Below are 14951 nucleotides of genomic sequence, written 5' to 3'. Positions count from 1 at the left end.
CTCTCTCTCTCTCTCTCTCTCTCTCTCTCTCTCTCTCTCTCTCTCTCACACACACACACACACACACACACACACACACACACACACACACCAAAAGAGATCTGGCCCTCAGCCTGTCCCTTGACAACTTTGGCTCCAACAATGGGGTCAACAATATCAGGTACGCTCTGTCACCAGCTATGATGTGTCTGACGTCAGCTGGGGAAGCCTAGGTTTGTGCGCAAGGAGGAAATCATCTCAGGGTCTTAGTGGCACACACTAATACAAGCAATGGACATAAAACACATGTTGAGGAATGAATACAACTTTCTCGCTTTAAAGAGAAAAATATAGCGTTCCGCTTATAGGAAGGGAGTTCCCAATATAATTCACGTAATTCTTAAAATTGTTTATCCTGAAAATCAAGCTTCAGAAGACAAAAACAAACAAAAAAACAACTTAGTGGTTGAGTTGGCGAGAGCTGACTTGGGGGTTAAGGGCACTGACTGCTCTTCCAGAGGACCTGGGTTTGATTCCCAGTGTCTGCAGGGCAGCTGACAATCACCTATAACTTCAGGTCCAGGGAGCCAGTGCCCTCTTCTGGCCTGTTTGGGTACCAGGCATGCAGCTGGTACACAGACACACGCAAAATGCCTATACACATTTATTATTTATTTAGTTGTTTAAATTTAGTGGTCTCCCACGTGGGAAATTAAGACGTTAGGAGACAAAACCATATTTTAACTAGGGTCAGTGGCAGGCAGGAAAAGAAGTTTGAATGCTGAGGCAGGAGGAGGCTTAACCAGAGAGCAGAGCAAGAACCAATGGGCGGAGCCTAAAAGCTGCTCAACAGATACAGAACACGCTGCGACAATCTCAACTGTTAACACACGTGGAACGAGGGACCCTGAGGAGATTTGTAAAGCACACTTTTGGGTGTGTCTGAGAGGGTGTTTCCAGAAAGAGCCCATTAACTGGAGCAGACCATACCAAACATGACACAGAAGGGCGCATCCCATAACTGGCAAAGACATTCTCTTTTTGTTTCCAGGTCACAAAGGGGATCAGAGTTGACATCTGCCCCACCTCTGCCCCATGTTCTGCTTTGCCACATACCCAAATGTAATGGAGCCAGCTGAAACCATCCAGCCTGTACAAACAATACAATGAACTTCCTCGTATCAGAGAGCATTGCATCACCAGCAGCACACACATACACGTAGAAGGCGAAGGCAGCTCAACACCTGCCTCCCAAGAACATGCTATAAACGTTACGATGGCCTAGAAAAGAATCGTGTCGGTGGCCTTAGAATAGCCCTTCAGTAACTGCAAACTTCTGCATGTAGAAAATGAGGTAAGGATAGGAAGGACATTGAAGAGTTAGCTGTCCCTACAAACCTCCAGGGGTGTATGTTCTCAGCAAAGATGGAGAACTATCTTGTCCCTGTGTTACACAGAGACATGTGGAAGACACCAGGAGGCAACCTCTTATCTGAAGCCCATAGGGCAGTGAACAAGTTCTCAGCCTGCTCTATCAGGTCCCAGTCAAGGACTTCACCTACAGTGAAGGCTTCAGGAGCTGTGTTGCCTTAGGAAAGTCTCTCATGCTCTTGGCTAGATGCTGTGCTGGGATCAACCCATGGGAAGGAAGCAAGAGCTATCAGAGAGATCTTAGCAAATGGAGCACTAGAAGAGATGGGTCACTTTTACTCAGGGAGACCATAGGAAGGAAGGGGGACAGAGAGAGGCGTGTGTGCAGAAGACAGACAGCCACCCAGCTACCGCCACCCAACAGCCCCTTGGCAGTTCTAAGTCACAAGCACACAGGAAGTCCCATCTCCTGCCCAGGGTAGCCCAGGGTCAGAAGGTCCATTGCCACCCACATAAACATTAAGTGCTTAGAACGAAATGGCCCGCGTCTTACCCTTCTCGTTCATCATCTGTGTTGTAATACACCTGTGGGGAAAACAACAGACACATGTAGACGGGGAATGGAGCAAACCCTCTCTTAAGAAGAAAACGATACATTGGATAAGCAATGCTTGTTCTCTGTGCGTGTGTGTGTCCACACTTGTGTGCGTGTGCACGCATCTAAGGAAATGCAACCTCCTTGTATTCTCACTCAGGATGATCTTTAGATTTTATAAAGAAATTCAGAAACATGACTATTTCTAGGGAAAGTTAGTCTGGCCTAACCAGATTACTCCCGCCCTCTGCACTGACATAAAGAAAAACCATTGGTGAGATCCAAACACATTGTGTTCAGGCTGTTGGGGGCTCCCTAAGTGGGCTGGCTCTTGAGTAGTCAAGAGAGCCATAGCAAGATGGCAGTAACAGGGCCTCTGTGTTTGCTCCCCAAAAGGGTCTGGCTTACCCTGGTTTCCCACAGCCACAGAAATGCAGGGTCTCAAACAAAAGGCCAACTGAGGTGCCTGTTTAACATACCAAAGCAGAGGCTGGCCAGTTCTCCCAGAATCCCTCTGTACCTGTGGCTCCTCCCAGCCCCCCCTCCCAGGGGCGGGGCTTCCACTTCCCTTCTCCCAGCCTGATCCGGGTATAAAAGCCATTTGGGCTACTGCTCTTCCGGCCTCTTGGGTGGTGGTTTCCTCTCTTGCTCTCCCTCCCCCCGTCTTTCCTCTCATGGTCCGGTTTAGACTGCCAGCCATGTTCGGCCTGGACTCTTCCCTCTACCTGCTTTCTCCCTTACATCTACGATAAAATCTTCTCCATACTTTAGGAGTAGCCATGTCCTCCTCCTATTATTTCATTTCTTCATTCATTATCTACCTTCAGGCTATAAAGGTCACGTGGCAAAGAGTAGCTCTCCAAGGGCAAGTGTTGTTAGGAGAACTCGGGGGCAAAGAACAGTCAGAATCTGTGAAGCCTCCTGCTGGGCAGCGGTGGCACACACAGAGGCAGGAGGATCTCTGTGAGTTCAAGGCCAGCCTGGTCTACAGAGGGAGTTCCAGGACAGCCAGGACTGTTTCACAGAGAAACCCAAACCGAAAAGAAAATAAAAGAAAAAAGAAAAGAAAGGAAAAAGTGAAGCCCCCTTCCGAATGATGGAAAAGTAGAGGGTCCCTTGTGGTAGTGTAGGCTCTTACCCCTGTTATTTCTAAAGCTTAATAGTGGGCCTTTTGTGAATTGCATCTGTGTGTGTGTTTGGGTGGTCAAGAATACCCAAATCAGTTTTGAACATCCGTGTAGTCTCTTCTAAAGCTGGCACTGTCCCTGCCCAATTTGGACCTTGGCAGCCTCCCTCCCTAACCCTCTCAGGGCTTCCAGTAGCACTGGGGGTGTCAACAAACCCAGGCCTAGTTACATAACAAACAAAGGTACCGGAATGCTCCTGAGTCACTCTAGCGAGCAGCTCGGATGTGGAGAAGAACTCTGTCCTCTTAGACTTTTTTATGACTATTGTTATATTAGATTTTGTTTCTTTTTAAACAGAAAGCCATGAATATAAAAGCTTTGTGTTCAGCACCCCAAGGTTCAGTGTGGCATCCTTCTGCACTCCACACAGAAGGCATGGGTATAGTTATCACCACATTTTATCATGAACAGGGAGAGACGCTCACACATGCACACGTGGGTACACGCGCACACACACTCACATTCACTAAAGTCCTCTCATTGTAAAGCTGCCCTGTCACTACATCAAACATTCTCCACAAAGAGGAGACCCCAGCAATATTTCTCCTTCAGACTGAGGTCCACCCCAGCACTCAGAGTCAGAGGGGCCTTGAGTCTACCTTTATGCTTCTATTTCTCAAAACAGTCCTTTCATCCAAGGACTCTGGATCCAAAAGAGAACCAATCAATGCAAAATTAAAATCCCAGTTAGTGTGGCCAAAGCCATTCTGGCCGACACTAAGGAACCTCTTTTATTTTTCTCCACATAGTTAAGCATCCTTAATGAAGAAAAGGGAGAAACCTTCCCTTGCAGAAGGCTCGGCCATCACCAGCTCAGTGGGCAGCTCAGCTCAGCGGCCCTGGAGCACAGGATACAGACACACTGGTACCCTGCTTTTTGTTTTCATCGGACAATATCTTAATTAGTTCTCCTGCGCATACATAGTTTCCATCACTGAGCTCGCAGCTTCTGCCTACGCTTCCGCAAAACTAAGCAGTCGTGACCTATCGAACATTTATTTGGTTTTAAATCCTTCATTGCATTTGGAGATGAAACCGTAGAATTTAGGTTCTTGAAGGAAGATCTACTATATGCTTTCTTCATCCTTCAGATGAGAAATGATTTATCCATTGAGCTAGAACTATTAATTACTTAGGAAAAAAATTGTTGGCAAGATCTTGCTTCACCTCCCCCGCCACACACACACACACACACACACACACACACACACACACACACACACGGGCTAATGTAGGAAGTTATTGATACAGTTTTACTTTTCGCCACTAGGTGGCGGTGTGTGCCCTGATAGCGCTGCTAGACTCTGCGGAGCAACTGATGGGCAGAGGATCAGCTTTCTCCTGCTGCTTTGTCAACAATTTTCTAATGACAGCTCACACTGTCATTAGAATGTGAGTAGTCTCTCAAGATAGTCTTTTCTGGAAGAGAGAGAGAAGAGAGAGAGACAGAGAGAGAGAGAGACAGAGAGAGAGAGAGACAGAGAGACAGAGACAGAGACAGAGAGAGAGACAGAGACAGANGAGAGAGAGAGAGAGAGAGAGAGAGAGAGAGAGAGAGAGAGAGAGAGAGAGAGAGAGAGATCTACTTTTTGTATGCAATGGTACCGACTTTCCTGTGCTGCTAGACACGAGGGTGTTTATTTGGGGTCGGCTCTGCCAGAGCGCCAACACAGGCGAGGAGGACTCCAGGAGGGCGTGAACAGGGGTCCTACCTGTCCAGTCCTCTGCAGGTTTGCGAAGTGAACATCTGGGATGAATAGCACGGGCTGCGAGTGCAGGTCGGGCACGGTTTTGAAGTAGGTGATGTCACTCTTCTTCTGTAAAGGCATGGCGGCCAGCTTCCCGTCAGAGGCTGCGGGCAACCACAGAGTCCACCATCAGGGTTCCCTGTGGCTGAGAACGCTCGGCCATATTCTCCCCAGAAGCTTTCTCGGCACCCTAGACATGACTATGCGTTGAACGCGGGCTTCCAGGAAGTTCTGCAGGAGGATCGAAAGCTCCTCCACTTCCTGCCGCTCGCCCTGGAGTCCTGGGTATAAGACTTTCCCTTAGGAACGACTCCATCTCCCCACCCAACACCAAGGGCGTCCCCAGCCTCTCCCCACTCCTGCCTCTACTGCAAGGGCAAAGCAGGCCATTTCTTGGGCATTTCTTTGCACCTTCCCCTGCAGACAGCCTCCTTCTGCCTGTCTTCCCATAGGACCCTGCTGGCTGCATCTCCCCTTAGCACAGGCAGTCTTGGAGTGAGGGTGGGGGTGACTCACAGTTGCTGCACTGGCTTTGGGAGGCCTGGCCCTTCCCTTTCTTCCTGTTCTGTTTTCTTTCTTCATCTCGGATTTTTCTTTCTGCTCCCTGACAGGGAAAGCAAGGAGAGACCAAGCAAGGTATGTTCTCAGAGCATGCAAGGATATTGACACACACACACACACACACACACACGCACAAACATGCACCATGAAGATGGGAAGCCTCGGTTCCCTCCCTGTGGTGCAACCCTCAGACCTCTAGGCTGCACTCTTGTCCTGGGATAGATGCCAACTGACCCAGCTTGCCTCCTCTTTCTGTCTCACACCTATTTCATGACCGTGAGTTTCGAACCCACGAGGAAAGAGCCAGGTAACTTTTCTAGCTAGGTGTTGCCTACCGAGTAACTCAGTGCTCTAACAGAGTTGCCGAGGCCCTGGCACATTGAGTCTGTGACAAGACAGACATCCTCCCTTCTGTAAGAGGCTCTCCAAAATATGCATGCTTGGAATAAAAAAAAAAAAAAAAGGCAGCATTGTGAGGTGCATACAGGGCACTGAGCCGTGTGTAGGGAGCTCTGTAGAATTTAGTGTTCCACTAAAACAGATTTGGGTCTTGCTCCTGCTCTGACTTCACACTGTGATGGACTGTGACCTGGAAGTGTAAAATGAAATAAACCTGTTCTTCCATGAGCTGCTTTAGGTCGCCCGTGTTATCATAGCAGACGGCGGGGTGGTCTGAGGAGAAATGCTCCCACAGCTTGGGGATGCGGAGACTTGGTCCCCAGCTGGTGGTGTTTGGGAAGGTGGTAGGTTTTCTGGAAGAAGTGCATTATGGGGGTGGGTGTTGAGAGTTTAGGGCCTCACCCACTTCCGGTTTCTCTCTTTACTTTGTGTCTGCACCGGGCATGATCTCTCAACCTGCTCCAACTTTGTCACACGCTGTTCGCTGCTACACCTCACCTACCAAGATAAACTCTCAACCCTCTGCACCCAGAGCCAGTCATGGTGTTTTATCACAGCAAGAGAAAAGTTACGTAATACAGAGGGATACAGCCCAAGAAAATTTACTTTTAAATTAGGGTATTGTTTATACTGCTCTACGAGAGTAGTCCGGAATTGTTTTAAAAATTATTGCCGCCGGGCAGTGCCACTCAGCAAGCAGAGGCAGGCGGATCTCTGTGAGTTTGAGGCCAGCCTGGTCTACAGAGTGAGTTGCTGGACAGCCAGAGTTACACAGAAAAATCCTGTCTCAGAAAAAAAAAAAATATATATATATATATGTATGTATATGTGTGTGTGTGTGTGTGTGTGTGTGTATGTATGTCTTCCTTCTCTTCTGGAAAACACCATATGGCGAATGATGCAGATGCTGTGGGAAGACCCAGAGAGCAGGCTGGGAGGCCACAGAGGCCTCTGCAGGGATCTGGTAGATTCCAGGACTGAGGTAGTAGAGGCCTCAGGGCTTGTGGAGGTAAAGCGAAGACCTGGAGTGGATCCCTGCCACCACGCTGGGCCACCTGGAGTCCCTGGAGATCCACCTGCTCTCCCCATCCCTTTAAGGAACCAAAGATTACTGACTTTTTCCTAGATGCATCCCTGAAGGACTGGGTTCTGAAGACCCCGCCCATACAGACGCTGCTATGAGGACCAGGTTCAAGGCTGTGGCCACTATTGAGGACTGCAGTGGTCATGCTGACCTGGGTGTTAAGTGGTCCAAGGAAGCAGTCACTGCCTTTCCAGGAGTCATCTTGGCCAAGCTTTCCATTGTCCCTGAGTAGAGAGGCTACGGAGGGCCCCACACTGTTCCCTGCAAGGTGACCGGCTGAAGTGCTCTGTGTTGGTGCGTCTCATCCCTGCCCTGAGGGACTGGCATTGTCTCTGTCCTGTGCCCAAGAAGCTACTTATGATGGCTGGTGTTGATGACTGCTACACATCAGCCAGGGGCACCTTTGATGCCATCTCCATGACCTATGGCTACCTGACCCTCACAGGGACTGAACTCCTCGGTCTTAGGCTCCAAACCCCCCAAACTGTAAAGATAGGTTTCTATTGCTTACACCACCTAGCCTGTGGTATTTTGTTTTAGCAGCCTGAGGACTAAGCCATAGGCCAATGCCAGCCACTAATGGTTAGAAGGGCAGACATGCTGAGAAAGGGCAGCAGACTGGGGATGCCTTGACTATCTAATAGGCCCTGGGAATGAAAGACTAGCATTCCCGTGTGGTTGAGAAAAGATCCCTTAGACACGAGACAACAAGGGAGGAAGGCCATCAAAACAGCATCCAGTCATAACCATAGTACCTTTCTGACAAGCTGCCGTCTTTGCTCACCTTGTCACAGAAGACCTTGATCTGGCAGTATGCTCTGTGGATGGGTTTATTGCTGCGGTTGTTGTAACTGTATGTGTCGATCTGAATCATCAAAGGAAGCCCTTTCACTCCCTTTTGGGAGGAGAAATCTGTACTCAAGCAATTCACGGTGATGAAAATCTGGAGGAGGGAGAAAAAGAAGAAAGTTCACGAACTGCCATACAGAGGATCTCCAGAGTGACGCGAGCAGACGCTTGGAGCGAATGTCCGACGTGAACCTATCAGGACAACGACAGATGTTCAATACCCTCCCATAGACCCTGCTGAACGTACAAATCTATGTAATATATGGCTGTAAAGTCTTTTTTCAAGATAGGGTTCCTCTGTGTGGCTCTGGCTGTCCTGAAACTCACTCTGTAGACCAGGCTGGCCTCAAACTCAGAGATCCACCTGTCTCTGTCTCCTGAGTGCTGGGGTTAAAGACGGGTCCTACCACATCCTGGCAATAAAGGAAAAAAAAAAGCCCAGTGGTGGCACACACTCAGGTAGAACTCTGAGTTCAAGGCCAGCCTGGTCTACACAATGAGTTCTAGGACAGCCAGGGCTACAAAGAGGAACCCCGTTTAGAAAATAAAATAAATACATTGACTAGAAACTTCTGAACAATTTGCTTACATATTTGACCTTGAAATAGACAATTTAAAGTACATATGATGTGGGAGTGATTTCTTACTAATAAAGAAACTGCCTAGGCCCATTTGATAGGCTAACCCTTAGGTAGGCGGAGAAAACAGAACAGGATGCTGGGAGAAAGAAGATGAATCAGGAGTCGCCAAGATTCTCCCACTCCAGGCAGACACAGGTTAAGATCTTCTCTGGTAAGCCACCTCGTGGGCTACACAGATTATTAGAAATGGGTTAGATTAATATGTAAGAGCTAGCCAGTAAGAGGCTACAGATAACGGGCCAGGCAGTATTTAAAAGAATACAGTTTCCGTGTAATTATTTCAGGCATAAGCTAGCTGTGTGGGCGGCCGGGTGCCAGGGACGCAGCCTCGCCGCTCATAATGCTACATACATCAGCAAAGCCGCACTCTCTTAGCCATGAGTGAGTTCATTAAAACACTGCTTTCCCCACATATCAAAGTGATCCCTTCTGGAGCTGGAGAGACAGCGCAGCAGCAAGAGCACCTGCTGCTCTTTCAGAGGAACAGGGTTTGGGTCCCAGGGCCCAGGTGATGGCTCACAATTGCTGTAACTCCAGTGCTAGGAGATCTGACACCATTTCCTGGCCTCTTGTTAGCCGGAAGTGGTGGCACACACCTGTAGTCCCAGTCTTCGGTGTGCAAGTGGCATGTATGCATATGTACACTCAGGCACACTTTCATAAAGTTAATTGATTAAAGAAGTTCCCTTCCCCCACTTTAATTTTTTTATTTTTTTACAAGACAGGGTTTCTCTGTAGCTTTGGAGCCTGTCCTGGAACTCGCTCTTGTAGACCAGGTTGGCCAAGAACTCACAGAGATCCACCTGCCTCTGTCTCCCAAGTGCTGGGATTAAAGGTGTGCACCACCACTGCCTGGCTAAGTTGTCATTTCTAATAGTATAACTTTCCCTAGCCTCTGACCTGCAAGACTAGAAAGCAAGAAAGAAGGAAGGAAAGGAAGGAAGGAAGGAAGGAAGGAAGGAAGGAAGGAAGGAAGGAAGGAAGGAAGGAAAGATTGAACTAGAAAAAACTTCTGTTTTAATCCAGCAGTACTGAAACCTGGTTGTATTTATATAAAACTTTGTTTTCCTGGACTGTGAAGTGTGGGAGCTGGGATAATTGATTATTTAATCTTACGGGCACCTAATGCAATGCCTAGCAGAGAACAGAGACTCACAAAGCACTGGACAGATGACCTATCCTGCAGAAAGCCCACAGGATGAGAATCAAAAGCCCCAACTGCAGCCCCTACTCGAGCACTGGACAGCTAAGGGACCTCAGACAGGTCACTCAACATTTTCAGCTTTCCACGGTCCCGTTAAAGCACCTGAAAAGCCTCTGCCGGCAGAAGAAACCTGAACACTAATCTCCATGTTAGTGGGAAAGGAAGGAGCTGGCAATGGAAGGAAACGGAAAGTAACAGCAGCATCGGCTGCCTCCCACCGGCAGGAAGTGGCAGTACACCTGCCATCCCAGCAATCAGGGGCCTGAGTTAGGGGGGGATCGTGAGGCCCAGTGCAACCTGGGAAACAGAGCAAGGTTCTGCCAGAGGGAGAGAACAAAATCCTCACGGCATGTGGCATCAAGAAATACAAAACAAAAACTTTTAAAACCTTCAAACAAAAAACAAAAAGAAAACACCTATAATAGAAATGATGGGAGCCCAGTCGGGTGGGAACTCTAGTCCATTTTTTAAGGTTCCGTTTGATTAACAGAACAAAAACGAGTTTCACTGTAAAGGGTGTAGAGACAGGGAGGGGACGGGTGTAAATGAGCAATTATTTGGCAAAAATGACCCTCGTTCTACACAATGACGGGTCACAGTTAAAAGATGCCGTTTGTCATAGTTTGGATCTGTAATTCACCAGAGACTAGGGTGTGAGTGCTGTCTGAGGCTGGGTAACCTTTAAGGAGGTGAGCTGACCGGGAACTAGGTCTAAGCCTTTGAAGGTTACAGCCAGCCCCTGGTTCTCTGCCTCCTGGCTCCCTTGATGTGACAGCCCCTGACACATGCTCCTGCCATGATGCATCCCAGCCACAATGGACTGAAGCCTTCTGAAACTCAGAAGAAAAACCAACACCTCTCTTCTAGCGACTGTTCTGGTCACAGACGCACAAGGAACTGACACACCATTTCAAGGTGAATCCCACCAGGACGACACAGAGAAACCCTGTCTCAGAAAAGGAAGAAGAAAAAAAGAGAAAAAGAAAAGATTCTGGTGAGAATGACAGAAAAACAACAACAAAAGTCACTGGGGAAGACCAGGACATGTATTTATTACGTATAACACAACTTTTCAAAAGTTCTGACCCCTGGGCTTTTGATGGATGTCAAAACCTTTTGTGTCCCTGTGAGATGCCCAGGATGACATCCCTGGAGGGTGACAAAGACCTTACATTTCTTCCTAAGCCCCGTCCTGCTGTTTGAAGCCCCACAGATGTGGATAATTTGCAACACCAGGCATCTAATTTCCAAGGCTTTACCTCTTTACGCACCGTGGCCCCCTCCTTATAATCTCGGGTGCATTAGCAAGGCACCGGGACAGCTGACAAGTTTCTGTGCCAGTCACCCCAATTTTGCCGGCTGTGCCACAGGCACCCGCCTTTCCAGCCTCCACCTAAGAAAACAAATTACTCTAGACTTTTTCTGTCTCATCAGTAGAAAAGATCTAGAGAGATCTAGTGTGTGGGTGCTTTGAGAGGTTGATTGGATTTGTGTTTAAGAACTAAATTTTTCCCTGTTTCTTTGGTTTTGAGACAGGCTCCACCTTTGTAGCCCAAGGTCACTGGAACTTGGGACTTGCTCTTTAGAATGAACTGGTGTTAAACATGGATCCTATCAAGTCAGCCTCTCTAGAGCTGGAATTATAGGCACCATGCCCAACAAGAATGAGTGAATTTTAGCTCCTTTACACACAGACACGGGCGCACGCATGCACATACAGAACACACACACACGCATGAAGGGAAAGGATAACTGTATAAGGCAATAAATATGTTAATTTCCATACCTTATTCTTTATATGGACCCTGCAATATCATTTGTGTATCTTAAATAATAAGATATTATTTAATTTATATTAATTTTATATTAATGAAAGATACTTTAAATATATATATTCATTTCACTCATGTATTCTTTCCATTCATTTATTCTGTCTATAAGATCCATGGAAACACACAATGGATCATACAGTGTTGGGACATTAGAAATAGCTCTATGAGGCGGACTTGGCATCTATCTCTAACAGCTCAGGGGAGGATGGAGCAAGTATTCAGCAATGACCATCAGACAGTGGCCCAGGAGAATTGTGAGCAGAGGCCCCAGGCATGAAGTTCTTAGCCTTGAAGATACAAGTTAGATATAAGCCACAGGAACACAGGCTTGAGCAGGAGCCTCACAAATTCTAAGGAACAGGGGCGAGGAGGGGGTGAGATCAACAAAGATGCAAATGCCTGAGTAGTGGGGCCTCTTAAACACTATGACCATCAGCAGGAGGCTTCCAGAGTAGAAGCTGGTTGTCCCTAACAGTCACCGTAACAGAGAATGCTACCTCCAGCCTTGGAGAGCCTCCGAGTGGCAGAGAAATTCTATTTAACACTCACTCAAGGAGCAAATGTTTTCAAATGCCTTGGGTTTCCTGAGGCTGTGCTAGCACAAACATATAAGCTACGGGCCCATGAACCACAACAGACGGGTGGGATGGGGTGAGAAGCAACGTGCTGGTTGGTGCCTTAGAGATTACAATGGCTTCATTGACCATTGATTTGCATGTCAGGAAAGAGGTGTCCTTTTCTGGGGACACTTGACTTTTTTTACTGCTGGCAATGCGGCTACCTTGGCCAGAATACAGCTTTGTGTCAGCAAATTAAATGTTCACTCTGCTGAACCGTGTGGTTGTCCCTAATTCTGGCCATGTGCTTCAGAAAGATCTTCCTCATGGCGGCACCTCAGTACTGTGTGTGTGTGTGTGTGTGTGTGTGTGTGTGTGTGTGTGTGTTTCCCCCACTCTGAAAAGACCTACCTAGTAGAAGAGAAGCTAATGTTCTGGTGGACATTTCCTACGTGACTGTGCTTTATTCATGGCGGGCTCTAACTTATACACCCATTCACTGTGGGTCTACATGCTAGGTAGAAAGAAGGTGCTAATTACGATCTCTCTGCAGCAAGTCTAAGAGCTAGAGCAATAGATCATGACTACTTTCAAGGACCACTTAAGTAGCCTGGTCATTGACAGCCAATGGGATGCTCACTGACAATGTACCATGATAAATAGACTCAATCGTCCTTGCAGAAGCTATAAAAGTCAGTCACCCGGGACACACGGTCCTTAAAAGTCAATTGAGTTCCATGGGGAGACATTTAGACTCAATGCTCTTAAAATAGAAAGGGTCTCCACAGAAGGCCCCGTGTGGCACAGATTCGAGGCATCCTGATCCCAAAAAAGGTAACTGCAGGAGTTTGCCTTCTGTGCAGCCTGCGCTGGCATCTCCTCAGTGAGCGGAGCAGGTAGGGTGCAATGTTCTGCTCAGCACCGCTCCTTCTCCTGCAGACAGAGCCCACGGAAAGAGCTGGCAGTGCCTAATGGCATCCATCTCAGCCTGGCTGTGCCACACTCAGATTCCAAATGGTTGAACTTTAACCAAAGTGGGGGGCGGGAGGGTGGAGAGGCACGGAATGGAAGGCCACGAAACTGATAAGCACTCACTTGTCCCTTTCATCTTGCAAACCCAACCATGTCCCAGCTCCACGGGCAGCGTGCAAACACGAGAGCAACTTTCTTGGGAATTTACCTACAAGGAACCTGGTGTAAACGTGTTAGGTTTGAGGAGGGCAAGGGATGAGGTCACCCACTGAATGTTCATCCAGATGCCAAGCACAGAAAGCTGTTTTTACCGTCAGCAGGAGCTCGGACCAAGCAGAGAACAGATGGACCAGGTAAATAACCGCAGGCATTTGAGTTACACACGTGACAGTTGTGAGGCCTCTCCTTCCACACCACACTTACCAAACCTCAGGTGTGTTCTAATTGTACAAGCACACTTTCCCGGTGTGTTCTAATTGTACAAGCACACTTTCCCGGTGTGTTCTAATTGTACAAGCACACTTTCCCGCCTTCGGGAGAACTAATTAAATCATGTGCACTCAGGCAAATAGTAGAGAGCATTCCAATTTCCTCACAGGTTTAGAGTGAATCAAATCGTTTCTAAATATGCTTAGACGCCTTTCCCTGGAAAAGCACCTGATGTTTTAGAAATAAAAATGTGAATGACAACTGCTATATGTGAGTGACAATTACTACATGTGAGTGACAATTGCTACATGTGAGTGACAATTGCTACATGTGAGTGACAATTGCTACATGTGAGTGACAATTGCTACATGTGAGTGACAATTGCTACATGTGAGTGACAATTGCTACATGTGAGTGACAATTGCTACATGTGAGTGACAATTGCTACATGTGAGTGACAATTGCTACATGTGAGTGACAATTGCTACATGTGAGTGACAATTGCTACATGTGAGTGACAATTGCTACATGTGAGTGACAATTGCTACATGTGAGTGACAATTGCTACATGTGAGTGACAATTGCTACATGTGAGTGACAATTGCTACATGTGAGTGACAATTGCTACATGTGAGTGACAATTGCTACATGTGAGTGACAATTGCTACATGTGAGTGACAATTGCTACATGTGAGTGACAATTGCTACATGTGAGTGACAATTGCTACATGTGAGTGACAATTGCTACGTGTGAGTGACAATTGCTACGTGTGAGTGACAATTGCTACGTGTGAGTGACAATTGCTACGTGTGAGTGACAATTGCTACGTGTGAGTGACAATTGCTACGTGTGAGTGACAATTGCTACGTGTGAGTGACAATTGCTACATGAGAATGACAATTGCTACATGTAAGTGACAACTGCTACATGTGAGTGACAACTGCTACATGTGAGTGACAATTGCTACATATGAGGGACAATTGCTACGTGTGAGTGACAATTGCTACCTGTGAGTGACAATTGCTACGTGTGAGTGACAATTCCGGCTTTGTGACCTCTAGCAAACAAGAGACTTTGCAGAGGTCTCAAACTCAGCTATGTGCCAAGCATGTGGGGAGGTTTATTAAAACAAACGGCCTCCCGTGGGCTTCAGAACCACTGTGGTTCTGGGATTTCCCAGTAAAGCAACTGACCCTACCTTTAATTGACTTAGAAAGCAGCTTGAAATTTAAAGCATTTGTCTACGGAACCACACAGGCATCAGCCACGGTCACAGCACAGGCGTGCACTGAGAAGCAGGTGTAAGGCCAGAAGCCAGTCTTTCAGAACTGACATGTAAACACACAAGAGTGCTGTTGCCTATTCTTCTGCTCTGTTCTATTCTTGCTGCCTCCTCCTCTCCCTCCTTCCTCTCCTCCTTCCACTCCTCCTCCTCTCCCTCCCTTTATCTTTCCCTAGACAGGGTTTCACTATATGGCTCTAGCTGTTCTGGAACACGCTACATAGACCAAGCCGGCCTGAACTCAGAGATCCTCCTGCCTC

The 14951-nt window shown here is 47.5% G+C and overlaps 1 protein-coding gene across 4 annotated transcripts in view; it reads right to left on the bottom strand.

Annotated features, from left to right (window-relative positions):
* Grhl2 (grainyhead like transcription factor 2) overlaps window positions 1-14951 on the bottom strand; it is a 115890-nt gene that overhangs the window by 17035 nt on the left and 83904 nt on the right. For all 4 annotated transcript variants that reach the window (XM_050162962.1, XM_050162953.1, XM_050162943.1 and 1 more), the window contains 4 exons: window positions 7709-7867; window positions 5397-5484; window positions 4845-4984; window positions 1904-1935 (listed from right to left, as the gene is read on the bottom strand). In XM_050162962.1, the coding sequence (XP_050018919.1) occupies window positions 1904-1935; window positions 4845-4984; window positions 5397-5484; window positions 7709-7867 (419 nt within the window). The remainder of the gene's footprint in view (window positions 1-1903; window positions 1936-4844; window positions 4985-5396; window positions 5485-7708; window positions 7868-14951) is intronic.

The sequence above is a fragment of the Alexandromys fortis genome, unplaced genomic scaffold (genome assembly GCF_014885135.2).
Source record: "Alexandromys fortis isolate MF-2015 unplaced genomic scaffold, M_Fortis_MF-2015_v1.1 scaffold_17, whole genome shotgun sequence".
Taxonomy (NCBI): Eukaryota; Metazoa; Chordata; class Mammalia; order Rodentia; family Cricetidae; genus Alexandromys; species Alexandromys fortis.
Note: the sequence above shows the minus strand (reverse complement) of the source record. Positions and strands in the feature narration are given on the sequence as shown.